Here is a 27,741-nt window from a genome sequence, read left to right on the forward strand (position 1 = left end):
CAGGCATACACACAGAATATTGTATACATAATAAATAAATATTTATAAAAAAAAAAAGAAATGGATGAAGTTCAAACATTAGCTTCTCAGGATAGTTGCAAGAACAAACACAAATTTTCCTTGATATGTGCTAATTAGAAAAACTGCACATCGACAGCACTGCACTGGGAGGTGGAGGCAGAGGCTCTGAATTTAGTCAGCTGGGCTTGCACAATGAAATCCACCTCAAAGCAAAGCCTGGAGTGGAGACACGTGTCTGTAATACCGGCGCTTGGGAGGCAGAGGCAAGGGCTCAACAAAAATTCAAGGCCAGTCTGGTCTATATAGTAAATTCTAGGTCAGCCAGGGCTACAGGTGGCAAGACCCAAACAAAGCCTGGCATGATAGTACACACTTTAATCCCAGAACTCAGGAGGCAGAGGCAGGCAGATCTCTGTGAGTTTGAGGTCAGCCTGGTCTATACACAGAGTTCTAGGACAGCCAGGGCTTCATAGAGTTACAGTCCCACCCCAATAGCCCCATTAACACTTAGCCAACAACTCCACTCTACAGTTTATTGGGTTTAGAACTGGACCAAGTCACACGTATACAAAACAAAGCATACTATTCCAAAGCAGAGTAGGGATTAAGGGCTGGGGATCTGTTACTGGCCTTTGGGGGAGTTCTGAGGGGAGGGGTAGTCAACCTTCCCACTGCAGAGGTGTGGCCACAGGGTAGAAAGGAGAGGGAGCCACTTGGCTTTGGTCACAAAACTCAGGGCCTGGCACTAAGCCAGGACAGACAGATGGAAGAGAAGCCTCAGAAACCACCCTGCCCAGGAAGCCAGGGACTGTCAGCAGTCCCACTGTGGCGGGTTCAGACCTATACTCAGGGGCTGCTGTAAAGGAAAGGCAGCAAAGCAAGAGGGAGGAAAGACACTGACGAGTGGTCACTGGGGATACTTGGACCTGTGGAAAGGGTGGGTGGGGAGGTGGGCCACCTGCCACTAGGCAGCTAGCAGCGGGTTTCATAAATGCCACTTCGGCCAATGTATCGCACCCATTTGATGACATCATGGTCACTGTAGTTCAGCTTCGGTTCGAATACCTTCAGGTAGCGCACCTTGAGGCCAGAAGGCGCGAATGGCACCTAGGCAGAGGACACCTCCAGTTAGGAACATGGCCTTCCTATCACATCAGCTCTACTCTGGCAAGTTCCATGGTTCACCCCCCTCATCTACCACAAGGTTTTGTGAATGGCTGGGGTCCAGAAGTAACAGAAGAATGTTGGGGTGGCGAGCCCACTGGAGGTTACCAAGTAGAGTTACTAGGGATCATCTCAGGTCTGAAGAAGGCCCAGCTGTGATGATAACCATTCCTTTAAATGTCAGGAGGTAACCAGAGAACTACCTTTGAACATACTTATTCTTGTCAACACTATGGACTGCATAAATCAAGTGGAGAAAATGCTATGTCTGATTCATACAAACAAAATCAGCTTGTTGTCTTAACAGTCTTTCAAATAGTCTGTTTCTCAACAACTGTTTTGAGACAAGTCAAGAGAAGTCAAAGCCTTCTGTCAGATTAAATTTCAACTTCTACTAAGAGGCTTAAAGAGAATGGGTATACCAACTCAAGACAATTCCCAGCCAAGACCCAGTTCCCTCATCCCTAAGGAGCAGAGACTGATCTCAACCATTACTGACTTTCCCAGCACACACAGCCATGGCACTAGGCCTCCCCTCTGCTATACCTCAAAGTTCATAGAGATGGGGGGTCGAGCCCATTTCTTCTTATCATTGGTGGGCAGAAGCTCAATCTCCGCACTGATCTGTGATTCCTTCATGCCTGCCATGCGCTTGATCCTAGGAACACAGGGATAATGGGCAGGAGGAGCCTGTGGTAATTTGGAGACTTTTCAAAGCAGGGATTGCTTGTTTTAAGCATGGAGAGGGAGAGGGAATAAGGGCACACGAGCTTATGGGAGGTTCCAGGACAAACATGAGAGATCGGGACCCCGAGAACTGTTACATCTTAAGCACTTGGGGCTTCAATTTCTTCTTAGGTGGATGGGTAAACTCTCCCTTACCCAGACTGTATGCTTCAGACACAAGACAAGGGCCAGTGGGAAACACTTTTGAAAAAGAGACATATATACAAGCTCAAGAGCAGGCGTGCACACACACTTTCTCTCTCGGCTAACAATATAAGCACGGGTTCCCAGGAAGCAGGCACACTTCTCTCACCCCATAACCCACACAGGAAGACAGAAGGTTAGACTTAACGAGAAGGTACACTATGGCATCTTGAGCCTGGCTGTGGCCTCCTCAAGACTCACTTCCATACAATGGCGTTCTCGCTGGCCTTGTACTTGGCCTTCCCCTTCATGCAGATCACCTGCACCCCGCTTGTGTTCAGTGGGGTTGGGATCCTCACCTAGGAGTGACACACTTGTCAGTGAGCTCTATGAAGGACTAATATCATCTATCTCTACTCCCTGAGTCAAGTTTTCCTTCTCCAAGTCCCCCTCCCTCACCTCAATCTTCTGGGCTAGAAGTGAGGGCTTGAAGTTGGACTTGATGACCACCTTGACCTCCAGTTTGGTGCGTCCCACTTCCCGCACCAATGGGATCACCCGGAAAGGAAGGATGATGTCCTTGGTAGTACGGTATCTTTGGAGGGGAGAAGAGATTCAGATAGCGCAGGGCTGGTCCCACTCTCTTCCTTCCACCCCTCCCAGGTGCATCCCTGCCTCCTCACTCCCCAGTGGCACCTCATGAGTTCAAACTCTCCATCAGGCGGGATGAAGCTGATGCTTCGTTCAGAGTCAAACTTGCTGAGTCGCACACACTGGTGGAAGGTGCAGTCATCAATGGCAATTGATTGTTTACCACTGCAAACAGGAGCGGAACTCTCACAGGTACAGTATGTGCCAGACTAAGAGACCAAAGCAGGCTAGCCACTCTGGTTATGGGACGCTATCATCAGCTTTCTCACTTGGGAATCCGGGCCCTGCATTTCGAGGTGAGGGAGAGCCTTCAGGTTCCTTATCACCCGAGAACCCTGCTGCTGGGGACCAAATAAAGGAGCTGGCTCTTTGAGGACAATGACAGTACCATCATTGAATACTCTTGGAAAGAGATTTAGCAATTCCAGAAGAAATGCAGTTCAAAAGGAAATCTGAGTCACTAGGCCTCACTGAATTCTCAAAGGCCCACCATCTTTGTTTCCCTTGAGCCCCCAGAGTCCGGTACCTCTTGCCTGTTTCATCAGCTGTGCCTTTGCCCTGCTTTTCAATGACAATCTTGTCATTCATTCCAAACTTGCATTCAGGCATGCCACTCAGATAACTCTTCATCACCACCCGGCCTGACACATGGGCACTTAGCACCTGCCCTGAGGACAGACAGACAAACAGGGCAGCAGCTGAGCCAAGCAGCAAGGCCAGGCTCTGCCCTGCCCCCATTAGCTTTTTTCATGAGATGGCACTTACCTTGTGGGGACATAAGCAGGTTTACGCTCTCCAGAACATCTAGGAAGAGTTCATTTCGGCGATACTTGATGCCTTCCCGCCGCCAGCCGATCTGCCCAGTCACCTGGCTGGTGATCTGGGATTGCTCTTCTTTTGTCTATATGATGGAAAGGTGGCAGATGACCTCACTCCTTTCCCCACTCCAACCTCACCACTCTCCTTTCTGTTCACTACTCTGTAACCCACCTCCCTCACAACCTTTACAAGGCAGGGCTGGAGAACAGAGCCAAGTTAGGATGGTAGACATGAAGAACAGCCTACCTGATGCTTGAGGCCGCAGGTCCAGCAAAGTTACAACAGGGAGCAGCACAGGAAGCAAAAAAAAAAAAAAAAAAAAAAAGGAGAAAGCTATGAGGCTTAAGTTCCAGAGGAGAGCCCCGTGCTCTTCTGAGGAACACAAGGCCTCCACGAGGCCACAGCCCTTGCCCTTGGTGTAGAAGAAACCAACTGAACTGTATTCCTGGTAATGGAGAGGCTAAGTTGGCAGTTTCTGGAATAGGAGAGCTACCCAGGACAAAGCAGGCCTGCAGGAGGCTGAGGCCAGCACTTCCTGTCTAGGACAGGCTCATGAGTCAGCTAGGATAAAGCTGGGGACCAGTGGGAAGGAATGGAGTTTGAGGTGCACCCTCCCTGTGTTTTGTACAATTCAAGTACCTGACTCTTGATGCCCTGCTGAGTGATGAAGGTTTTCAGTGCACCTGTCTCTGAGTTCTGTGGGTAGCCAAAGTCCAGAATCTCTGCAAAAAGAAGGAAATTGTAGCTGGCAGTGGTGGTACACTCTGGAAGCACAAGACAGGTGGATCTCAGAGTTCAAGCTAGCCTGGTCTACAGAACCACTTCCAGGACAGTCAGGACTAAACAAAGAAAACAAAACAAAAAACAAAACAAGGCAGGGAGGTGGTGCTGCATGTCTGTAATCCTAGCACTTGGGAAGCAGAGGTAGACTGATCTCTGTGAATTCGAGGCCAGTCTAAGCTACAAGAGCTAGTTGCAGGACAGGCTCCAAAGCTACAGAGAAACCCTGTCTTGAAAAAACAAAAACAAAACAAACAAACAAAAAAAACCAAAACAAACAAAAACAAAAATAAGGGAATTACTAGCCTTTAGAGAAAAACAAAGGCTCCTTCCTTTATCCCAGTCCTTCCTCTGGCTTGGGTAGACCTGGCTAGCCCAGGTCTTGATGCCTCTGTGTAACAATCTACAGTAAGGTCTTTCAGCTTAGAGCACTCAGCTTATGATTTGCTGTTCATAATAAAACTTTTTTTTATGTAAAAAAACATAGAAGAGTCACATGGTCAGTGGGTAAGAGGCTAAAAAAATCATGAGTCCTCATTTTCTCCAGAAAACAGATGTTGTTAAACGGGAAGCAGTGACACACGCTAAGAGAGGAAAGCCGACAGCCAAAGGGACCTCTAGGACTTCCTCTTCTCCAGGCTCTGCAGCAGTGTGAGATGAGAGCTGGGAAGACGGCTGTGAGCTAGGCTCAAACTGCAAAGGTGAGGCTAATACAGGCTCAGCCGCCCAACTCATCATGCTCCCAGCCCAACGAAGACCAAAACTTCCACAGCACACCTGCTGGCCTATTTTTGTATTCTACTTCAAAGCAGCCTTCAGGCCTGGATGTGGACTGGCTGTGTCAAAGCCAGAGCTCATCATCTAAGAAACCAGAGACTCAGAAACAAAGTTCAGAGCATGCGGGAGTCTCCAGATCCCTCCCCAGTTAGGTTAATCCCCACCAAGGCCATCAGTCCCCAGATGCCTCACCATCCAGCAGCTCGTATATGAGCACAAAATTGTTCTTGATGTTTTCCTCACTGATCTTGCCAAAGTAAGCAGCCATTACATCACACATCTTATAGAGGAATTCGAAGACCATGGCAGCATTGACATTCTGCTTGGTGACTGCTGCCAGCCAGATGTTGGACCGCTTAACATGGAAGAAGCTGGTGCGAGCGATGTTTGTGACAGGGCTGCGCACCTGCTGCCGTGCATGGATCACGTTGACCCGAAAGGCATCCACTGCATTCCTCCTGAGGGGAAAGGAAGCAAGGAGTCTGCTCAGCATCTAGGCAGACCTCATGAGAGTCACCTACAGACGCTGCAGCTCCACCCTCCATACCACTGAAATGACATATATTCCCAAGTCAAGGCTTAAATTACTAGGGCTCCCTTCTTATAGGCTCATGGAAAGAAGGCTATGAGAAGTAGGGAAGTCAAATGATAATAACGGCAGGGTAGGTGGAGCGTTAATAAAGTGACTCCCAGGCCTGGCTTAGACTTCCCGGATATACCTCAGCTGCCACCTCTCTAGCTTTCCAGGAAGTTCCAGGTCCTGAAGAGAAAGAAATCTCTATGGGGCCCACCAGTGGGGAAGACCAACTCCTCTGGAAGTTGGAGAAAGTTAGTATGACCTCAGGGAGGACTAAGATCCGACTCCAGAAGTTAAGGGAATGAAAAAAAGATGAAGGAAAACAATCATGTGGAGCAGGACCCCCTACCCGCCTGTACCTGAGTGGCAGCATGACTGGCTGCTTACCTACTGCTACATCAGCCAATGAGATGGGATGAGAGAAATGACGCCAGCAAGAGGAGGAGAGTGACAGCAAGGAGAGAGAGGGTTAGACGACACACAACATACCAAGAGCGCGAGGGGGGGGGCGCACATACCATGAGGGAGATGCAGACAAACAGCCAACAGGTAGAGAGCACACCAAGGCATGCAGGGAGTCATGTGGCCTAGCTGTAGCATCAACCAGGACCATCAGAGGTGGAAGGAACAAGAAGGGGTGGACCAGCCAGGCTCACTCAGGCTAGGCATTGCCACAAAGTCTAGCTCAGCTTCACCACCCAACAATGGATACAGCCACAGAGGCCACACCAAGCTAGCCCATCAGCCAGGGAGACAGGAAGATAGGAGAACTACAACAGATCTATTCCGTGACTATTTAGCTCAAGCTGTCTGGGAAAGAAAATCAAGGTAGGAAGTAGCAGAGGAGCCTAGGTTCAGGTTAGAGCAGTGGAGGATCTCTTAGTCAGCAAAGAGCCATAGTGTGAGATAGAGCGAGAAGCAAGGCTATAGTGAGCTCTTTGTAAGGCCTGCGGGACTTAGGACATGGAGCCATTCAGGTCCACCCAGGCGAACTACAAAGGCAGCATGACCCCTAGAGTGCCTCAAGCCTGTTCACATCCAGGAAGGGCCCAGAAGAAAACAGCTGAGTCAACAGACCAGAGAGGATTTTACGGGGGTCTAGCGAAGGCTCTCAATATGAGGAGCATTGTGAAAGCAAGCGTTAGATGGATTAGTACCCACCCTGCTGCTAACTACACCCACTGGAGATAGCACTCCCTCCTGAAAGGAGGACAACCTGACTGGGAGAAAGCAAACAGACCTCAGAGATACAGGAAAAGGAAGGGCAGGAATTCCTAAGCCTAGGAGCTGGGGGTGTCATTCCGAGGGCCTGAGCCTAGCTGCTAGGCCAGTACCTAATGGGAACCAGGCTATATTGCATGCTCAGGCTGAGGCCACAGGGAGATGCGGGCACAGCATGCTCAGCCAAGAACTTACCCGATGTCATCTCTGTAGACCCGGGAGATGAGCACCTCCCCCTTGTGATTATAGATGAATAACCCTCCAATCATGGTGGCAGCTCAGTCTCTGGGACCCATTGCTCTGAGAACAGACCTAGGAAGGAACAGTGGGATTAGGATAAAGGAAATCTTCAGAATCCTTGCCCAAGTCCCCAGTGGGACTGTACAGCGTGGCTTTTTTCCTGACTCAGTCCTTCAGCAAGTGACTCTGCAGCTCTCCCAGGGAAGCCCCTCCCCCTCAGCTAGGCTCCAGTTCCTGTTTATTCCACACTGGTTAGGAGAAAGAAATTTCAGAGTGTGGGGCCCAGGATTGAGGCCGTTTTCACCCAGCCTCTTCTGAGAGGCCGAGCCAGAGAATAACCCCCACTCCTTCTCCAGTGCTGAGCTCAGCGAGGATTCTTCTCAACCTCCCACTGTGCAGACTCTCATTCAGGCTCCTGCCAGTGAGTCACTGGCCTGCCTGCTGATGCAGGAACGGCTAGGAATTACTCTAGTTGGCTTGGGCCTGAGACCGCCACCAGGCACAACCTTTAGAGCAAGCACTACCCCTTCCAAGAAGGCAGCAGAGCATGAACCTCTAGAAATCTACACATTCCAGGAAAGGGTGTGCAGGATCAGGATGAGGATGGGGGGGAGGGGGGGAGGGGAGAAAGCAGGCCCTCGGGCCTAACACTGACACAGGAATGTGGCTGAAGCAAGGCTCCTCTTTCCCAGGCAGCGAGATAAGCAGGCAAGGGGGCAGAGGTCCCAGTGCCGGCAAACCACACTCAATGATCCAAGTTGATTACAGTCCTTTTAAAAAAGACTTAATTTTTACTTTCATGTGTGTACATGCCAGTGTGGATGCTGTGTGTGTGTGGATGCAGTGGTGAGCCACCTCATCTGGGTGCTTGGATCTGAATCAGGTCTTCTGGAAGAGCCCCTGTGACACTTATTTCTGGTCACCGTCTTTCAAAATTTCAAAATGCAATAAAAATGAGGTCTGTGTGTAGCATTAATTTTGCCATCTACCTTGTGACTCCGGATCTGCCGGTACCTCACTTCAAGCCTGATATGTATAAGCAATGGGCAGGGATAATAGAATGCCTCAATTGTTTAAATTATTTGGGTCAAAACTAGTTTAGACTGTTTGAGAAAAGGGGTTAATCTGGTTCTAGATTTTCTGGATTAGCCCAGGTATTAATTTCACAGGGGTTAGTTTAACAGACTTCCTGAAACTAGAAAATAAGCCCAAGACCAATGACAAGTCTCTTAAGGCAGTGGACTCATTGGCATCTCACAGTTCCAGAGAAGCTGAGAGGAAAAAAAAAATGCAAAATGGAGCCTGAGCAAAGGACCAAGTCCACAGGTATCAAGCAGTAGGTAGTTCAGGGCACTTGAACCGCGGGTGGGGGTGGGGGTTGGTGTGTGTGTGTCCTGGACAGAAATGGAATATTTGGTTAAGGGAACAGTTAGCTGTAGTTGCTAGCAATATACTAGGGTGACCCCACAGCAGCAAATATGGCTGTGGGGGGTCCCTGGAGAAGTTCTTCAACGGCAAAGGTCACAGGAGCTTTTGAGGAGCAAAAATCGGCGGAGAAAGAATGACAGTAGAAAAAAGGAAAGCCGAGAGACAGGGCCTACTCTGCGGCTCGTGAGGCATGAGAAGGTGGTGGGGTTTTCTCAGCCTAGGGAGGAGATATCCAGGCCGGGAAGACAGCACGCCGGCATGCGGGGGCTGTCACAAGTCTGAGGGGAAGGAGCCATGGGGATAAATAGGAGGAAGGACTATCGCAAGGTTCGAGACCTGTCACTGTCCAAGGGAGTGGCACAAGGAGATGTCACTGTCCTGGGGGGATGGGGGGGGGAGATGGGAAGCCTCCGGGTTGAGCGGTTGTCAGGATTCTAGGGATGGGGGCGCCGCGCGGCGTCCCGGCTCTAGGATTCGGGCCCCTGTCTCTCCTCAGAGACGCCCGGCGGCGGGTCACTGGAGGGCGTCGCTCCCCGCCCTTGCTGCAATCGCGCCCGAGGCACCCCCGCCCGGGCGTCCGCTCCCTCCCGGGTCTGAAGGCTGAGGCCACTCCCCGGGTGCGGGCAGTTTTCCACCCAGCGCGGTGCAGGGCACGGCGGGCGGCCACGGTGCCCTCACCGGCCCGCTAAGGACTCATAAGTCCAGCTTCCCAGCTCACCTGGAGTCAGCAGCCCCCACACGGCCGGCCTGGCCACTCTCGGATCCCAAGATGTCCGCCCGCCCCCTGCTCGCTTGTCCGCTGCCTCGGCTTTCACTGCAGTGCTCCCGCCCCGCCCCGCCTCGATCTCAGCTGCGCCTGCGCGCTTGCCTCCAGGGCGACTACAAGTCCCATCAGCCCCCGCAGCTTTCAAGCAGCTAAATCAGAGCGCCCTAGGTTTAGCAAAACTACAACTACCGACTGCCTTCGAGGAGCCGTCGCGGGCCTTATGCGTCTTGCTTGCGACACGCGTCGTGGTACACTCCACCCATTCATTTGCTTCACCGAGTATCACGGGGAGTGTAGTCTCTTCCATCTTTTCTGTTCCTAGTTAGATTGTTTCGGTAGGCTTCGAAAGATCAAAGGCTGTTTGTTGAAACCAGCTGTAAATTTTGAGTTACTGAAGTCTTTTATTGTCTCCAGATTCCGAAGACTGGCTGTCTTCACCTTACAAACACAGCTTGGCATAGGCCTGTTACAGTGCTGAATTTACTGCTCTTTAACACCATGATTGATTTTCCCAAGGTGTATGTATCTATTGCAGTCACGACTGAACCCTTTCCCGGGGATAATTATCCAAAGACAAAGGGTGGGGAGGAAGACTAATTCTCAGCAAAACTAGTTAACGTTTTTCTCTGAAACCCGTGACTGTGATGCTGTCCTTTAATTGCAGCGCTCGGGAGGCATAGGCAGGAGTTTTAGGCCAGCCTGGTCTACATAGGGAGTTTCAGGACAGCCAGGGCTACATAAGATCATATCCACCCCAATTTAGTTGTGCATGGAACTAAGAAATTCCATCTCCCATGACGTCCAAACTGAGAGAATGAGGTGGAGCCAACCCCGGACACAAACAGCCAAATCAAGAAAATTTGGTTCTTCTCTCAGTAGGCAGAGATGTCTTATTGCCTGAGCAGGCCCATGACTGCTAAGGCGGGAAAGAAGGAGGGTGGAGGGTCAGGCAAATCTGGTTGCTAACCTTACTATTGCTAGAAACCTCCTACCAGAGGCCAGGGCAGAGCAGGATGAAGACCTGACATTTCTCAAAAGATTGGCACTTTAGAACATTATTCAGTGATCAAAACTGATACTTCTAATCCTTGAAGCACCACTGATGGTTTCATGTATCTCTGCAAAAGCTTTGTCTTCCCATCTTACCCTAAATGTTTGCCAGTTTAGAATAAATTTGTAATGATGATAATAATAATAGCTACCATTTATTGAGCACCTACTCTATTGTGTGCCAGGCACTGTGCTAGGCACTTTTCGTACAATATCTAATTTAAATCCTCACAACAACCCTGTGAGGTAGGTACTATCGTCATTTTACATACAGGAGGACTGAGGCTGCAGAGAGGTTAAATAACTATTACACAACCGAAAATGGTAGAGCTGGAATTCAAGCCCAAACCAACCTGACTCCAAATCCCATGCTCTGTAAATTAAAAAGGAGGAAAGGAACTGGAGAAAGAGTGTCAGAGTGGAAGGGTGTGATATGCTGACTAATGCCATGTAGGAAGAAGGAATGAAGCCCATAAATGACTCTGGCTGGTGGGCCTCAGTAGACTGTGATAAAGGTCACAGGACAGGAACTCAAGAGAAATAATACTTGGCGAGGGACATATGGACATGCCTATGGAGATGCCCCGTGAGTAATAAAGAGATCTGAAGAGTGGGGGAAGCTGGGGCTGGGAATACATATTTAGAAATGGCCAGCATATCAACAGCAATTGGAAAGAGAATAAATGAGACAGTTTCGGAAAGAAAGAGAAGTGAGCCAAAGATGGGATCATGGAAACACTGGCACCCAATGCAGGAGCACCGTGGAGGGGTTCTCAAGAGAACAGGACATGGCAGTCAGAGGGGACTGAAGACAGGTGAAACCAAGTTATGCTTCTAACATAGCCCTTTGTTCATTAAAATCCTCGGAAATATTTGTTAAATGAATGTCAAAATATCCCTACCTCAGTTTGCCCCCAAACATAGGCTAAGGACATCCTGATGGAGGGAGGCATTTTTGGGGGACTGAACCCCAGGGCTTGCTAGGCAAGTACTCTACTACAGAGCTACATCCCCAGCTCTGACACCTTTGCCCTGAAAATACGAGTCTGGGTAAGTCAACAGAGTTTTAAAGAGAAAATTGTGACAAGGTGGAAAACAATTTTAAAAATAACTGGAACTGTCTGGAAGTCCCAGTAGTCCTCTTGTATAACTTCAACTGGCCTGTGTTTCCTGGCTCTGCTTTCAGATACCATGGTGAAGATGAGACAGGGCAGGCTGTAAGGGATTCAGGGGCAGGAGGGAAGTAGAGACGACCTGTTTGTTACCTGTTGAGCCCTAGCTTTTGGGCTTTATCCAAGTACCAAGTTCTCAGGAACATGTGCGGGAGGCTTGAGAGGGCAGTTAGGGACCAGCCCCACTATCTAGGAGATGACTTGGAGAAAGGGTCCAGCCCTCTGGGCAGGGACCAGCCCTGAGGCTTATGTAAACTTGCATAAGCACACCTGTGTGTGTGTGTGTGTGTGTGTGTGTGTGTGTGTGTGTGTGTCTGTGAGAGGGGGTGGGGAGAAAATTTCTCTACTTCCCTCTGGAAAGAACAGAGGTGTTATTCTGGGTGAAGCTGAGGTCCTTCCCAGAAGCCTAGTGACCTTGCAGTGTGGGTGTGAGGGATGGACATCCTTGGGGATGCTGAAGCAGAGTTCCTGGTCTCCTTGGAGGCTGGGCCTCCCTTTCCTGGGGGCTCACAGAAAGTCAAACAGCCCGAAATTCTTAGCTGCTCCAGGCCCAGGGAAATTTGAAGGAAGAAAAAGAAGAAAAAATGTTTCAGGCCCAGAAATTTGATGAGCCTGTTGGTTAGTAGGGTTAGATCCGAGGGAACTAGCACACAGGGAAGGCATGGATGGGGGTCCAGGCCCAGCAGAGATAGTCCCTGGAAGCCACCAGTGGCCCTGGCACCTGAGGGGGGCTCTCAGGGCTTCTGATAGGGGCTGGGTTCAAGCAGGGGCAGCTGGCATGGACGCCTCCTAGAGGTGGCTGCAGCTGGAGGGTGAAGGGCTGAAGCAGTGGGCAGGGCAGGAAGGGAAAGACCATTTTCTTTCGGTGTCAGTATGGTGGGGTAAAATCAAGATCTCTGAACACATGCTTGAGGAGATGGGGAAAGGGTTCTGGGGAGGGGGCAGGGAGCAAAGGTGGCCATAAGGGTGTTGACACCACTGGGCTCAGCTCCTATGTGAGAGGAGCATCGGGAAGAAAGACCAGCAGTGCAGAGCCAGGGACATGAAAAGTCCTGGGAAGCCCGAACTGGGTGGAATGGGTGCTGGTTAGTGGGCAGAGGCACCAGCTGGGCCAGAGGCAGGTTAAGGGCTGTAGCATGGGATGAGTAGAGACCCCTCATCCTTGCTGCTACCAGCAAACAGTAGCAGTTAGTTCCATTTATTTCCCTTTTAGGTACCAAAGTAAAAAAAGACCGACTGATGGAGAAAGGGATGCAGCCGGCTCAGGGGGGGTGGGAGCAGAGAGGGGCCCTGATCACATCACATCCACAAAGAACTCACTGGGGTTTCCCATTGCCATGCGGAAGGACTGTCTGCTGGCTGTCAGTTCCGGGGGCACCGAGGCCAGGTCACGGCCTGGAGGCGCTCCTGGGGGCCCCATGGCTGCAGGCGGCGGGGTCATCATAAGCATCGGGGGACCGTAAAGAGGAGGCACTCCGGGCGGGCCATAGCTGGGGTGCGTGTGGTGGCTGCGCAGGCTGCTGGTCAGCGAGTGGTGGCTGCGGTGGCTATGCTCACTGGCCGCTGGGCCTGAGCGCTCGCTTGGTGCCCGCTCCCGCGGCCCTCTCAGGCTGCTGCGTGTAGTGTGGTCTGATTCACTGCCACTACCACCTGATTTGGAGTCCCCAGCTTTCGGGTCCTTCTCCTTGCGCCGGTCGCTGCCACTTCGGTTGGAGCCACTGCTTCGACTGCCTGTAGGGAACAAATAGGGCCAGGATGGAGGCACAGAGGTGGCCAGGGTTCCCTGAAGCTTCCTTCTGGCTGGTTCTCTGACTTACCTTCACTGTGCTGACTGCTGGCGCTGCCCCCGCCGTAGCTGTAGCCTAGTTCTGGGAAGCCTGGGTGTGGATTGTAGGGATGCGGAGGTGGTGGGTACTGGTAAGGGAAAGCCATAGGCCAAGGAGCAGCCCCTGGGTGTGGCAAAGGAGCTAGTGTGTCCTGGTCAGAGGCGCCGCTGGAGCCATCATGGTCGTGAAGTGACAGGTTGGCCATATCTGTGGGAAGAGGACTCGGTAAACTGGTCTGTTTTGTGTCCCATGCACACAATCAGGAGGTCTCCAACCAAAGATGAACTGCAAGCAACAGTGTTAAATTTATGGACAGACTGAGAGGCCTGCAAATCTCCTTGGCCACTCCTAATAGCTCTACAGCCAACCCCCACATCGAATACACAATGCCGTTAAGTTCCAGAAAGGCTGAGGCAAGAGACTCGATATGAATTCAAGCCCAATCTAGGTTACATGGTAAGTTTGAAGCCAGCCTAGGCTCCATTATCAGACTGTCTCAAACAACTGAAAAATAAGAACTCCAAAATGAAACAAAAACAAAGCAGAAATAAAACAAACAAAAACGACCCAATCCACCCATACACTCTCATCTCTTTTGCCGTTTTCTCTTGGGTTGAGAGGGAAGTAGAGTCAGGGAATGTGGAAGGCTGAAGTACTAGAAGCCCCCAGGTATGGTAGCACTGTGATTCATGAAGCACACTACACATGGGGCTGGAACAATGGCTCAGCGGTTAAGAGCACTGGCTGCTTTTCCAGAGGACCCAGGTTCAATTCCCAGCACCCACATGGCAGCTCACAACTGTCTGTAACTTGCTCTCTGGGGAACCCAGCACCCTCTTGCAGGCAAAACACCAATGCACATAAAATAAAAACAAAACACAAAATAACACTACCCAGAAACTCACAAAGGGGTAATCGTCACTTCTCTGGGCGCAGAAACAAAAGTCCAGAGAGATTAAATGAGCAGCCTGAGTTAACCTAAGCTGCAGACAGAAAGGAAGCAGAGAGATGCTCATACATTTGCCTTCTCAGATGAATTAGGAGGGGGGAGTCTGGGGAAATTGGAAAACTAAGGTGAATGTTTTCTCCCAAGACAAATAATAACTTATTATTATTAAAAGTCCAGGACGAGGCTGGAAAGAAGGCTCAGCAGTGAAGAGCACTGGCTACTCCGGCAGATCTGGGCTCAGATGGCAGTCACAACCATCAGTAACCACAGTTCCAGGGATCCAGTGACTTCTTCTGGCCTTCTTGGGCATTGCATGCATATGGTACACAGACACACGTGCAGGCCAAGGATTCATACACAAAAAATAAACACAATTCTTAAAAATAAAAGTTCAGAATGAAGTGGGTATGGTAGCCCACTCCTTTAATCCCAACACTCAGGAGGCAGAGGGGGCAGATCTATGAGACTTCAAGACTAGCTTGGTCTACACAGTAATTTCCAGGATGGCCAGAGAGCTATGTAGTAAGGTCCTGTCTCAAAAGCGGAGGAGGGGTCCAGAATGGGCTGGGTGGGATATGTGCACCTGTGTCATTCCAGCAGGATTGGGAGGTCAAGCAACCCAATATACAATAGGTGGAGGGGTAAATTAAAAGAGAAAGAGGAGTTGGCAGAATCCTAAATGAATACATTGTCTTTTAAGCGCCTCCTTTGTAGAAGCTCTTGCCTTGATCACATTTTCCTGGTCCTGTTGTGGAGAGTGGGGATGGCATAGGAGGGGCCAGAAAAAACTCCCATCCTGCTTACAGCCGGAGCTGGCACAGGTGCACTAACACCACTATTTCCTAACTTTCTTCCATCCTTGAACTTGTGCACTTCCTAAAGGTAAGCGTCCTCACAAGAGCTAGAACTTCTCTGAAGGGAGTTTATAAAGGGCTACCAGGACTGATTACCCTGCTAGGTCATACTCTGCTCACGGCACATCAATTCTAAGAAAGCTATAATTGCCCCATAGAGGCCATCTATACCATTAGATCTTCTTCCAAGGCCCAAGGTGATCCAGCCAGCTTTGCAGGAAGAAGGCAGGGTATGGGGCTCTGGAACTGTTTATGGAGCCTGCCAGCCAAGCCACTAACTTGTGCAGAGGCCAGAGGCAGCATGCAGGCAAAGAAGGAAAGCAGTGGCCTGTGCTGGCTCAAATACAAACAGCTGCTGATGTCTGCAGCCTGTAGGCTGCTGTCCTGGGGACCAAGAGTATACTTCAGGGTGAGCACAAAGTTCCTCTTTGAGCCTACAACATTCCCAGCTCAGCAGACTGTGACCCCTCTGCGAAGCAAAAGCCTTTTCTGCTACGCACATCCTGAGCTGAACCTTGGGTGGCCTAGGTGAAGGACCCAGTTGGGCCCAGCAAGAAAATATCTTTTGAGCAAAACCGCCTTAGCTGTCTTGGAAGCTTTGTATGTTCCCAGAAGCCTGGGGCCCTGTACTGATGTCTGCTAACAATATTAATAATAAGCAGTGTCTATGAATTTCAGATAATGGAATGTGAAAATCAAAAGTGCACCTTATAATCAATTAAATATATGAACAGTAGGCAGCTTTTCCGGAGTACCTCTTGTGGGTCACACACTGTTCCTGTTCTAAGCAGTTTACATACTTTATGCTGTGTTCAAGACCGCCCTATGGCCTAGGTTCTGCTTCCTCCACCTCTGATTTAGGAGTTGGAGCACCTACTGATGTTCACAGGAAGGGGTGACATTTGACCCAGAACTGCCACAGTCCAAAGTCCACCATGACTCTGTAAGAGCTGCTGAGGGCCAGGAATCCTACCCTCTGTGAAGGGACAGTGTTTTGTAATATCGGCAACTCTAGTCCCAGAAGCAGTCTGAGTTAGCCGTTGGGTGCCAGCCAGCATCACAAGTATGAAGGAAAGCTTTTTTGGGCAGAGGTGTCTGCTGGTGCTGGGGCTGTGGCTTAGCTGCTGGCGCGAACAAAGGTGTCTGTCTGAGGTCATCTAGAGGCTACCGAAAAGGAAGGGTCTCCACAGGCTACTTGGCTTAACTATTCTCAAAGGCCCTCTCAGGATCAAATTTAAATGCCTTAGTGCAGGTTGCAAAGTTGTCTGCAACCTGACTGACAATTTCTCCAGCTTCATTCCATGGTATGGTTCACCCCTGGGTTCTTAGAAAGACAGGGCTCCCTGGCCAATCCATATCCTGACCCGGTAGTATCTGTTGGTGCATGGTCAAGGGCAGGCTGAACAATGGTTTTGGAGCATCACGTACCTTGAGTATGTGTTATGTACCCAGAGCAGTGGGAACTACAACTGCAAGACCTGGATCCAAAGCCTAGCTACTTCGTTTCTAATTCTGTGCCCTGGGGTAGACTATTTACACCAGTAAATCAATCTCCTCACTTGATAACATGGACAGTACCCGTGCCCCTCCCCCACCGGGAGGTGAAGACTATGGGATGGAAAGACTACACTTCTGAAACTACTGGTTCCATGTCAAGACAGAACAGCACTTAGAGAATCTGAGGTTCAACAGAGAGATGGAAGACCAATGAAGGGCTAGGCTGGGCTGCTGATATCACAGACCCCAGCTCTGTTAAGTCTACCTAGATTTCCTGGAGTCAGCTACTATATCATACCCTTTACTGCCATCACGACACACCCTAACACCATCACATCACACCCTCACTCCATCACACCCTCACTCCATCACACCCTCGCTCCATCACACCACACCCTCACTCCATCACACCACACCCTCACTCCATCACACCACACCCTCACTCCCATGATATCACACCCTATCACACCCTTACTCCTATCCAGGAGACAAGAAGGTGGGGGATTCTGGGTATGGTGGTGGCATGCACTTATAATCTAACACTCAGGAGGCTGAGGCAGGATTTCTGCAAGTTTGCAGTCAAGCTGGTTACACAGCAGGTAACAGGTCAGTATAATCTATAGAGCAAGGCCCTGTCTCTAAAAACGGCAAGAAGCAAAGGTGATGGGGAGGCACGTACTGCCACAGAGGTCACCAAAGATGTAGTAGCACTGCTCGGAGAATGTGATTTTGTTGACGGTATGGCGGATGAAACCGGCTTTCAGCAGGTTGCTGGCATACTTGCGGGCCTCCCGCCGGTCTGTGAATCCTTCCACGTTGTGGTACAGCCAGTCCACCACGTCTGAGCCTGGGGATAAGGCAGCCAGTTGATTTGGGTTCCTCTGGCTTCACAGCAGCTGTGAGGCTGGGGCAATTAATAGCTCAAAGGAGTAGCCCAAGGGTCGTCCCAACCCCCACCCCTGCCCTGCTCCACGACTCCCTACCCTTCCCTTCATCTAGCTGTAAGGTTCTCTCACCAATGAAAGCATTGGGAATGGTAATCTTGAGCCACATGCGGTCTCGAACCTCCAACCCTGATTCAGGGGAGGCCATGGCTTTTACGATGGCTGCCATGTCACTGTGGATTGAGAGGTGGAAGTCATCTAGGCCTAGGGGGAGAGGTGGAGTAGTGAGGCAAAGAGTCACCGTGGAGTTAGGAAGACAAGAGCGGCGTTCCGCTCCCCCACTCAGAATAATTCAATGACTTCATGAAGGCACTTAGCACAGTGCAGATGTACATTTATGACAATAGAAATGAGTGCTTACTTCATGCCACACAGTAATGACGTTCTACTGAGACCCTCTTGTTAAACACCACAGGAACCTGGTGAAGTATATACTGGTAGTCCCACTGTACGAGAGTAAACTGAGGCTCTGTGGGCGCTCACCGTGCGTGAGGAAGCACATAGTGTCCAGTGCAGTTCTAAGTGCCCACTGGGGAGGGCTGCAGTGTGAGGTCTGGACTGAGGAGACTCTCACAGGCCCTGTAGTGCACAAGCGGCTCACTCCAGTCCTCATACCTTGTCTGCAGGGCCCTGAGGACAGGCTTGAGTACTCACGTTCTGTGTCGGGGATGGAGCTGGTGATAGAGGAGCTGGTGGAAGTGATGGTGCTCAGGGAGGGGCTCATGCCATAGGCAGGGAAGGTGCCTGTCATGGCTGCCGTGTGAGAGACCCAGGCTGCAGGGTCAATGGGCCGGATGGGCTCACCTGCAAGGAGGAGAAGGAGTCGCAGGCTGCCCACCCCACCCCCCCCAAGAGAGGCGGGACAGAGTTGACATATGCCAGCACCAACTTTGGGCTGAATCCCTGGTCTACTTACTCCGGGGTAATGTGAAGCAGCCACGTGGACTTGGGTCCCAGCACTTGGCTACAGTCAGAGTGATGGGCCTGAAAACAAGGTTGTCCTAGTAAAGGCAGGAGGTTTGAAGGCCAGACCAAGCCTCCCTCCAGAAATGCCTTCCCCATCTTCTCCAGAATCCCATCCCGTTCATACCCTGGTTTGTGTACGATCTCCCGAAGTACTCGGACTGCATCGTCATTGCTCATGTTCTCAAAGTTGATCTCATTTACCTGAGAAAGAGGGCAGGGAGTGAGATAACAGGGGAACTGCGCTGAGGGTCTTCCTCCAGACAGCGGGGACGTCTCACTATGCTACTACCCAGGGTGGACACTGATACCTGTAACAGCATGTCTCCTGGCTCAATGCGCCCATCGGCCGCCACAGCTCCACCTTTCATGATGGAGCCAATGTAGATGCCTCCATCACCTCGCTCGTTGCTTTGGCCCACAATGGAGATGCCCAAGAAGTTATACTTTTCTGCAGGGAATAATTTAATACCTTGAGCCAGGCAGGGCCCCTACCCATTAGTACAGGGCAGAGAGAGGTCCTGACTGATATATTGACCATGTAAATATTACTGTACAGTGTGTACTTAAACATGCTTTCAATTTTCCTACTGGTTACAAGGCAGGGACTCCGGACTTACTTTTACAGATCAGCAAAACCCATGTGTCCTTCCTAAGCCAGTAGGTGGCAGGAGTTAAACTCAGACTCAAGCTCTTTCTGTCATATTTACGGCCTTTAAACTTTTTTTTATTACATTTTTATCTATTTATTTTGCACTCATTTGTATTTGTGAGTGTGTGCGCAGGTCAGAGGACAACTTGTGGGAGTCAGTTTTCCCCTTCTACCATGTGGGTTCTGGGGACTGGACTCTAGCTCAGCAGCAGGCCCACCTGCTGAGCCACCAGGCACCAGCTGTTGTCTAAAGAGTCAGAAGCCAGGGAGCAAGCAAGGATGCAATGGCAAGATGAGCAGGGACAGGGCTGGCTCTCAGAAATCACCTCCCCCAGGAAACCTCTCATGGTACCACAGTTCTCTGGTTATCTGCTGAAGCCCTGACAACGAAATACTAAAATGATTACATAGCATGCCAGTATTTATAAAAGACGGCAACACGAAAACAGGGAACATATATAGTCCTTCCTGTTTTGGATATGGAACCCAGGACCTTGTGCTCTGCCACTGAGATCCCACCCCAAGTCCCAGAAAATGTGTGCTGTATTTCCCAGAAACCCCTTACGCCGTCCCAGCAGAGGCACTGGACCGTGTTCAGCAGACTCACCCATGTTGAGAGTGACCGTGATGATATTGAGGGACATGGTGGAGTCTGTGATACTGCTGAAGGACGAGGACTGGAAGAGACAGTGGCTGTGAGCAGCAGGCAGGGCGGGTGTTCCTCCTCAGCCCACCACCCTTACCCCTAAGATTCCAATCACCGAACCAAACAAAAGGGCTTCGAGGAAGAAAGAGCTGTGGTCCTGCCTGGGAAGGACTCATAATCTGCCCTGCTCATCCTGAACACGGAAGAGCCCATACCCGCTCAATCCGGGAGACCTTCTGCTTCCGCCGCCGCCGCTTGTGTCTCCTCATCAGACGCGAGGCACTGCTCTGTTCTGTGGAGCTGCTGAACCTGTGGGGCCCAAAGTCGTTCCCCACCAGGCTGGCCCATCCTGGCCCCAACACAATGCCCACATCCCTCCCAGAGGTGAAGCATCAGCAGGATTCCGGCCTCCTCATGGGTCACTTGCCCTCCTCACTCCCATCCCAGTACCTATGAAAGGCAAGCCCCACCTGCTGGTGGAGTCATCCTCATCAGAGTCAAAGAAGCTGGTAGTCTCCAGCTCACTGCTCATAAGGGTGGATGAACTGTCATAGCCGCCCGGCTCCCGCCGCCGCTCCCCCTTTGCAGTTCCATTGAGCCGGGCTGCTGCAAGGGAGGTAGGGAGCTGAGTCTATGCAAGGCCCAATGGAGGGAAGAAGGGATATGTGGCGGGCAGGACAGGGGCCAGGCATATCCAAAGCTCAGGAAATAGGATAAAGGGGCAGGGAGCTAGCTGGAATCTGCGGGGAAGGGCTGGAAGTGAGGGATACAAACCGTGTTCTGGGCCATCCCTCCGTCGGGGCCGCTCCCGTTGGGCAGACACCAAGGAGTCGGTCTCCGTGTCATTGTCCAGGTTCTCCTGGCTGCCTCCACTGGCATGAGGGCTAAAGGGGAGGGAGGACTTGTTGGAGAAGAGAAAAGGCTGGGAGCTCCCTTACCCAACCCTGGGTTGAGCTGAGGTGCTCCTTCCCCTTGGGTCATTCCTTCCTTAAAGTCACACTTACTGAAAGGATGGGGGTCGAGAATCCCCAATGCCTCCTGTGCGCTCCATTGAAGGTGGCAGCTCTGCCGGGCTGTCAGCACAGAAGGGGGCTGGCTCTGGGTGAGAGCCCTCAGCGGATACCAGCTGCCAAGAAGGAAATGAGTGGTCACAAGGGTGCCAAGGCAAGGCAAGACGCTGCTGCTAGCACGCCATCAAAGGCTGGAGGGAGGGAGCCGAGAAGACAGGTCCATGGCAAGGGCCACGTGCACAAGGGGGAAGGGCTGGCAGGCATGGGTGACTGCAGCAGAGTCGGGGCACAGCACAAACGACAGAGGATGCCAGCTGGCAGCGGGTGTCTGCACGGACACAGGAGACCTCTGAGTCTCCACCATGTGTTCCTGTTCCTCCCTCCACTATTCTCGCAATTTTATTAAAGGCTGAAGACTCTAGATTAAGAGATTATTAGAAAACTAAAGGTAGATTCAGATACAAAGGCATAAAATCCCTAAATGCAATCTCAGCTAAGCCTTTCCTCCCTCCAGCCAGCACGGGGGATACAGCTAGAGGCCGACCGCTCCTTACCCAGGACACCACACGGCCATTGAAGCAGGGTAGCTTGGCATTGTCATCCGAGATCTCCTCCTTCACCACTCTGCAGGGAAAGGGGGATGTCAGAGAGACTTTCTAATGTGGGAATGGAGGGTGCCCATAATCTGAGCTGTCCTTTACCCCAAGTGGGAGATCAAGCCATCAATACAAGGCTGTTCAGCTGTGAGGAGGGACTAGGGACATATCCTTAGCACCTCCAGGAAGTAGAACAGAAAAGAAGCTGTGGGGAGGATCAGAAGTCAGGAACACACACTATGCTCTGGGCCAACTGTCTTGCTAGAGCATCAACTCAGCCCTCAGGTGACTGGCAATTCTAATGGCCCCTCACCACACCTCAGCACCTCCAGAGCGCTTGTCCTAGTCCCAGCATGACCTTCAGCTGGGAAAAGGCACACTTCTTAAGGTTCTTCTCTTCTCAGCTAGGAATCCTGACTTAGTTCTGAGAGCTGTGGGCAAGGAGCTTAGGGAGTAGAAAGAGGAGAGAAGGCATTCATAAACATCCATGTGGCACATGTCTGGGAGGCTGAGGCAGGAGGATTATGAGGTGAGCCGCAGCAACAGAATGGGATTCTGTCACAGAAAAACAATGAATAAGGACGTAAGGAGGCTGAAGATGGAGCTCGTCCATCTCGCACGGTTGTGCATGCCTGCAATCCAGAATTAGAGAGGTGGAGGCAAGAGGACCAGTTTAAGGCCGTCTTTAGCTTTACAGTGAGTTTGAGGCCAGCTTGGGATACATGAGGACCCTCACCCTCACTCCTGCTCTGAAGAAAGGAAGAAAACTATCAGTGACAATTGGCTTTATCGAGTATGCATTTCAGGCCCAGCAGTATGCTAAGCACTGTCTCATCCACACTCACAAGGATGCTATAGGGAAGAAAAGTGGGAAACTGAGCCTAGGTTCAACCAGCCACCTAAACACACTAGTAACAAGTAGGAAGCTGGTGTTTGAATCCGTTTGTGTGACTCCACATTTCTAGGTATTATATCTTCTATTGCTATACTCAGAACATATAATTTTACTAAAATAAAAGCTGGGGGTGGTGGCACACACACCTAATCCCAGCATTTGGGAGTAAGAGGCAGATGGCTCTCTGAGTTCGAGGCCAGCCTGGTCTACAAAGAGAGTTCCAGGACAGCCAGGGATATATAAAGAGACCCTGTCTCAAAAAAAAATTATATATAAATATATAATTTTACTCCAGCCTCATTAGGTAGACAATATAATTCTCATTTCATGAATAAAGAAACTGACATTTGGTAACTTATTTATGGTTACAGTACTAAGAGACGTTAGAGCTGAAATTGAACCCCAGGTTGTTTCTGATTTCAATTCTCTCTTCAACTCTGTCGCATTTTTCCCAGTTTGATGACAGATGTAATGGGTCTATGGGGAGTGGGGGGAAGTAATGTGGGGCGCAAGAGACCATAGAATGTGGCCACGGTATGCAGCTTGGCCTTGGGAATGCGAGAGGGCCGGAAGTTAGATACCAACTCTGGTGTGGGGCCAGAGATGGACATAGAAACTGTTGTGGACCATCACACTGTCACTCACCCCAGGGGTACAGAGTGAGGCAAATGTGACCACAGGTTAGAGGAGGACACATGCTTAGGGGTCTGGGACTAAAACGGAGGAAGCTGTGAGGTTTAGACCCTGGGACAGCGGTTTCCTTGTGGTACATTCTTGAGTTTACAATGAAGCTCCCAGGCCAAGGCTTCCGGCCTTCCATCCAGCTCCCTATTATTGCTAACCCCACAGCGACCCTAAGAAAGCAGCCCAGACCAGTCAGCCAGTAGGACCATTGGGTTCCCCAGGCTTGCATGGTAACCTGGGCTCAAGAGCAAAGAGGGCACACGTGACACACAGCATGGATTTTGGGTCCTTGTGGTGGGAAAGTTCGGCTGAGTCCCCCATCACTCCATCCTCCAGATGTTTCTTCTCTTTCTGGGGTCACCACCGGGTCTTCAAGCCTCTGCTGACTCACAATGAGCAGCTGGACTTCAGCTTGGGAGGAACCTTCGACGGGACCCTTGTGGTAGAGCTGGGTAGTCAGGACTCCACAGCAGTGTCTCTCCCTGACTCAGATTAGATAAACACTGGGCTCAGACACCCATCCTGCCACCTAGTAGGTCTCCCAGCTTAGAGACATCGGTCAGCTTCTCCAAGCCTTCGTCTCATCCTGGTAAGCGAGACTCTTAGAATATAATACAGACTAGTTACTGACTCTGTAGTTTTAGTAAGATTCACACTCTCTCATCCCATGAAATCTTTTCTTTTCAAGATTTTTAGTATTTTTTAGTGTGTGTGTGTGTGTGTGTGTGTACAGGTGTACAGGCGTATGGAGGTCAGAGGACAACTTGTGGAAGTTGGATTTTTCCTTCCATCATGTGGGTCCTGGGGCTAGAACCCAGGCCATCGGTCTTCACAAGGCAAGGGCCTTTCCTGCCTCTCCCAGGGAACCTAAGAGAGCAAGTCTACCCCGAGCTGGACAAATATTTTTGGAGACCAGATGGGAGTTGGGACTCCTAAGGCCTCACAGTCTGAACCTCTAAGGATAAGGTGTAGCAGGCTTCCTCCTCCTGACATGCTTTCTCTCTTGTCGGCAGGGTCACTGGCCTAGGCTAGCAGGAGCGCTCTGTTCCTTTCCCAGTTTGCCAAGGGTTATTTTTTTGAAGAGGAAAATATATAAAATGGTCATTTATATAGTATTCCTCACTATTATGTCTACCTCCTTCTCTCCCTCCCTCTCTCTTTCTACACACACACACACACACACACACACACACACACACACACACAGTGGTGTGATCAGGACCTTAGCTTTTGGAGTGAGACCCCCGTACAATCAACCTGTCATTTACTAGCTCTGCCACACAGGGGCTTCTTGCAGTCTCATTTCCTCATTTGCACAGGGGGATATTTGTGCCTATTTCGTAGGCTGGTAGGAGTCAGGGATGAAAGATGCACAAAGAATCAAATCACTGTCCGACTGTAAGTAGCATATGATGAGCTTGTAAAATAAAAAATGAAATAAACTGTGAGCAGGGTCCTCTACTATTAGTCCTCTGTGATAGGAGAGCCCTACAGGGTCTTTCGCTCATTTACCCTTGGTATGTGTGTTGGGGGGAGGTAAATCAACCAATTAATCATATCCACTTCACTCTTAGCATTGTTCTCAACACTGCTAGAACAGCCACCTTATAATTTTGCAAAAGGTGCTTCAAGGACCACAGATGGATATAAGATGGCTTCAGGTAGCACATGATAAATATTGCTTAGTTCAATAGTTTAATATTTATTTGTAATGTGGTTTAGAAATAAATAAAATGGGTAATCAGGCCTGTAGTTAATACCACTGTATTAGTTTAGTCAGCTAAGGAAAAAAAAAGAGTGGACAGACAGTTGATTTAAAGAAAAATATTCCGTGAGCAGTTAGCAGATGCAATGGGGGCCTTTTATAATTGTAGTTAGTTCTGCTCACACAACCTTGGGAAGGCAGGAAGCAGCCCACGGTGGTCTGCTTGGGAGGCAGAGGCGAGTGGGGGTGGAGATACAGGGCTATTCTAATCTCTCCAGGCATCTGGCCCAGCATACCCTGAAATATTATCCCAGTTCCTTCAGGCTCTGTTCTCCTTATTTCACTCGAGTCAGGCTGAGACACCCACCCAGTATCTCCCAACTCTCCCAGATAGATCCTGAAAAGATCTTTCAACCAGGTTTGCCTACTCTAGACTTAAGACAACCATCACCACACTGGAGTCCTCATCCCCGGGCAAGAATGAAATCAGGAACAGTCCCATCTGCTCTCCACTGGACAAAACACTGCTACACACAGTATTTCAAGAGCTCATCAAACTCTGAGTTCCAGGAAGAAGATGGCAAATAAGGCAGACAGGAGACAGAAGGTGCTTGCCTCCTGGGGCCTGGAGGGCGGGCCTTGTGAGAGAAGCCAGACTAATGAACACTGGGGAGAAGAATGCTTCCCCTCACCCAGCTCTAGGGCCTCAGCCGCAAGCACAGAGCAGCCTCAGGCAAGTGCATCAGAGGGACCTTCAGGCCTGCATGGCCCAGAAGAGGGATAGTGTGTGTGTGTGTGTGTGTGTGTGTGTGTGTGTGTGTGTGTCTTCTCCATGACCTCCAGGCCCACTGTCCACTTAATGTGGGCAAGCCTCAAGCCCTGAGAGGGGTGTGAGTGTGTGTATGTGTGTCCCCTCTCAGGCCAGCTGCTACAAAACCCTCAGGCTCCAACATTCCAACTTCCCTTAAAGGGGCAGTCCCTGCTTCTAAACTGCAGCTGGGTAGGGAGGGGAAGACAAGAGAACACCAAGAGGCCCTCCTTGGCCTTCCCATCCAGGCTCTGAAGCCCCATGCAACATCTCCTCTGGGATCACCATCTGGCGAGAAAAAGGCCCCAGCACCTGGTTAGTGAGGACTCCTCCTCCTCCGGGTCAGGCAACACCCATCGACCGAGGAGAGAGGGGAGAACGCTCGCTCAATAAACATCAGGTCCAGCATCCAGCCTGGCAGACCCTCCCCCTGCCCCCACCAACTCCTTCTCCAGTTCAAAGTCCCACCGGCTACAGCCTTAGATACAGCACACTCCAAATAAGGCTCTGAGTTGCAGAGCTCCAAGGATGGGGAAGGCAGGCTAGGTGTCAATATACCCCAACTCTATGCTTAAAAGGTGGCACCTGGAAGGAGGGCTGAGGACTTTGGAGTGGAGTGGAAGGGATGTACGTCTTACGGGGGCCGCTGATCCGAGGGGAGTGTCGAGGCTTGAATGGTAGGAACCGATTGTTTAGGGTCCCACTGGACTGGGAGGGCAAGGCCTCCAAGAGGCGATCGGGAGTCCCTCAAAATCAAGTGGGTCCCAAGTGACCGAGTCACTCCCCTGCTGCAAGCGGGGCTAGAAACCAGTGCAGCGAGGGAAGTCCGAACTGGCTGCGTTGGCCCCCAGCACGGGGCGGCAGGGGCTCCCCGGAGGCGGGGCGGGGGCCATCCTCACCCAAAATCGTCGTCCATAGACTTGAAGAAGAACTTATAGCTGGGCCTCTGCAGAACGCCCTTAAAGTCCGCCAAGGTGACGCGCTCGGCGGGCAGGGGCAGCTTGACCAGGTACGGCGTCTCCTGCCCGTCCAGGTGGTAGATGATCTTGGTCTCGCCCATGGCTCCGGCCTCGGCCCCGCGGCGCGCGGCCTGCTCGGGCAGCGGGGCCGGGCCTCTCTCTCCCGCGGCGCTCGGCGCGGCCCGCTGCTCAGCCCCGCTCAGCCGCCGGCCGGGGCGCCAGCTCCCTTGTTCTCCGGCCGCTCCCGGGTCCCAGCGCCGCCCGCCGCCGCTTCCGCTCCCCACTCCCGGCGCTCGGCTGGCGACCGCGACTCTTCCGGTGGCCTCGGCCCTCCCGACTCTGGGCAGAGCCCAGCGCGGCCCCGCCCCGCCCAGACGCCTAGCCGCGCTGGCTGCACTGTCGACTGCCCGCCCACCCGCCGGGCGGCGCTCGGTTCTGGGCGCTCCGGGTTCAGGCCGCAGCAGATGGAGTCTCAATCCGGTGGGCCCAAGGGAACAGTCTGCTGGCTCCCATGCAGCCGGGAGGGGTGGAACACAGGTGCCACCTTCTGCGGAAGAGGATGGATTTGAAGACCTAACTGGATCCCCAGAGGAGGGTGGTTTCGATGTAGATCTTTGGGCTCTACTGCCAACATCATTGCTGTCACAGGACCAAACTGAGCTCCTTGTGGGCTGAGCAAGTTCAAGTTCTTATCCTTATAACTTCAGCGCCCATGCACAAGTAGTTTGAGAAATGGATTGGGCAGGTGTGGTGGTGCACGCCTTCAATCCCAGAACTCAGGAGAGGCAGGTGGATCTCTGAATTCGAGGCCAGATTCGTTTACAGACCCAGTTCTAGGACAGCCAAAGCTACACAAAGAAACCCTGTCTCTAAAATTCCATCCCACCCTGCCCCCGACAAAAAAAAAGAAAAAAAAAAAGAAGAAAATAAGAAATAAAAGCAAAAGTGCAAATAGCCAGGCTTGGTGCATACACCTTTAGTCAGATCTCTGAGTTCTAGGCTAGCCTAGTCTATGGAGCAAGTTCCAGGACAGCCAGGGATACACAGAGAAACCCAGTCTCGAAATATAGCATCCCCCCCCCTATGAAAAAAAATAGAGAAAAAGGGGCGCAAACATGCATGTGCATGACTGGGACAGTAGGTGTCAAACCAGAACTAGGTTCAGCCAGTCTGTGGTTCAGCTTCTCTGTGGTATACATTTGTAACAATGTATACCA

At 51.1% G+C, this 27,741-nt stretch overlaps 2 protein-coding genes across 3 annotated transcripts; both read right to left on the minus strand.

Annotated features, from left to right (window-relative positions):
* Nucleotides 1–540: 540 nt before the first annotated feature.
* Ap2m1 (adaptor related protein complex 2 subunit mu 1) lies at nucleotides 541–9,386 on the minus strand. The gene is made up of 11 exons (XM_050146298.1): nucleotides 9,267–9,386; nucleotides 7,076–7,192; nucleotides 5,275–5,540; nucleotides 4,165–4,247; nucleotides 3,472–3,607; nucleotides 3,233–3,374; nucleotides 2,752–2,871; nucleotides 2,515–2,650; nucleotides 2,317–2,414; nucleotides 1,732–1,843; nucleotides 541–1,128 (listed from the first exon to the last, which is right to left on the minus strand). The coding sequence occupies exons 2-11, from the start codon at nucleotides 7,147–7,149 to the stop codon at nucleotides 994–996; spliced, it is 1,302 nt and encodes a 433-aa protein (XP_050002255.1). The 5' UTR covers nucleotides 7,150–7,192; nucleotides 9,267–9,386; the 3' UTR covers nucleotides 541–993.
* Nucleotides 9,387–10,500: 1,114 nt separating this feature from the next.
* Nucleotides 10,501–26,836, minus strand: Dvl3 (dishevelled segment polarity protein 3). 2 transcript variants are annotated; one of them, XM_050146354.1, is made up of 16 exons: nucleotides 26,465–26,836; nucleotides 21,432–21,501; nucleotides 20,872–20,993; nucleotides 20,642–20,751; nucleotides 20,338–20,470; nucleotides 20,083–20,176; nucleotides 19,829–19,898; nucleotides 18,881–19,020; nucleotides 18,697–18,773; nucleotides 18,523–18,590; nucleotides 18,261–18,410; nucleotides 17,679–17,810; nucleotides 17,342–17,509; nucleotides 13,354–13,569; nucleotides 12,857–13,267; nucleotides 10,501–12,075 (listed from the first exon to the last, which is right to left on the minus strand). In XM_050146354.1, exons 1-16 carry the CDS (start codon nucleotides 26,623–26,625, stop codon nucleotides 12,044–12,046), a joined length of 2,154 nt encoding a protein of 717 aa, XP_050002311.1. In that variant the 5' UTR covers nucleotides 26,626–26,836; the 3' UTR covers nucleotides 10,501–12,043. The 2 variants fall into 2 exon arrangements, with proteins under 2 accessions (XP_050002311.1, XP_050002310.1); XM_050146353.1 differs by having other exon boundaries at nucleotides 20,338–20,473; nucleotides 26,465–26,835.
* Between the last annotated feature and the right edge of the window lie 905 nt (nucleotides 26,837–27,741).

The sequence above is a fragment of the Alexandromys fortis genome, unplaced genomic scaffold, assembly GCF_014885135.2.
Source record: "Alexandromys fortis isolate MF-2015 unplaced genomic scaffold, M_Fortis_MF-2015_v1.1 scaffold_56, whole genome shotgun sequence".
NCBI classification, from domain to species: domain Eukaryota; kingdom Metazoa; phylum Chordata; class Mammalia; order Rodentia; family Cricetidae; genus Alexandromys; species Alexandromys fortis.

Bases quoted from the DNA above. Each gene is read 5' to 3' on its own strand.
- Ap2m1 (XM_050146298.1), bottom strand. From the start codon at position 7,149: ATGATTGGAGGGTTATTCATCTATAATCACAAGGGGGAGGTGCTCATC. The intron at 3,375-3,471 runs GTAAGTGCCATC...GTCTGTCCTCAG, and splicing joins CCTGCTTATGTCCCCACAAG to GGCAGGTGCTAAGTGCCCAT. The intron at 2,415-2,514 runs GTGAGGGAGGGG...TGTCACTCCTAG, and splicing joins TTCTAGCCCAGAAGATTGAG to GTGAGGATCCCAACCCCACT.
- Dvl3 (XM_050146353.1), bottom strand. From the start codon at position 26,625: ATGGGCGAGACCAAGATCATCTACCACCTGGACGGGCAGGAGACGCCG. The intron at 21,502-26,464 runs GTGAGGATGGCC...CTTTCCCTGCAG, and splicing joins TCTATGGACGACGATTTTGG to AGTGGTGAAGGAGGAGATCT. The intron at 18,411-18,522 runs GTAAGTAGACCA...TCCTCCTTGCAG, and splicing joins CTGCTTCACATTACCCCGGA to GTGAGCCCATCCGGCCCATT.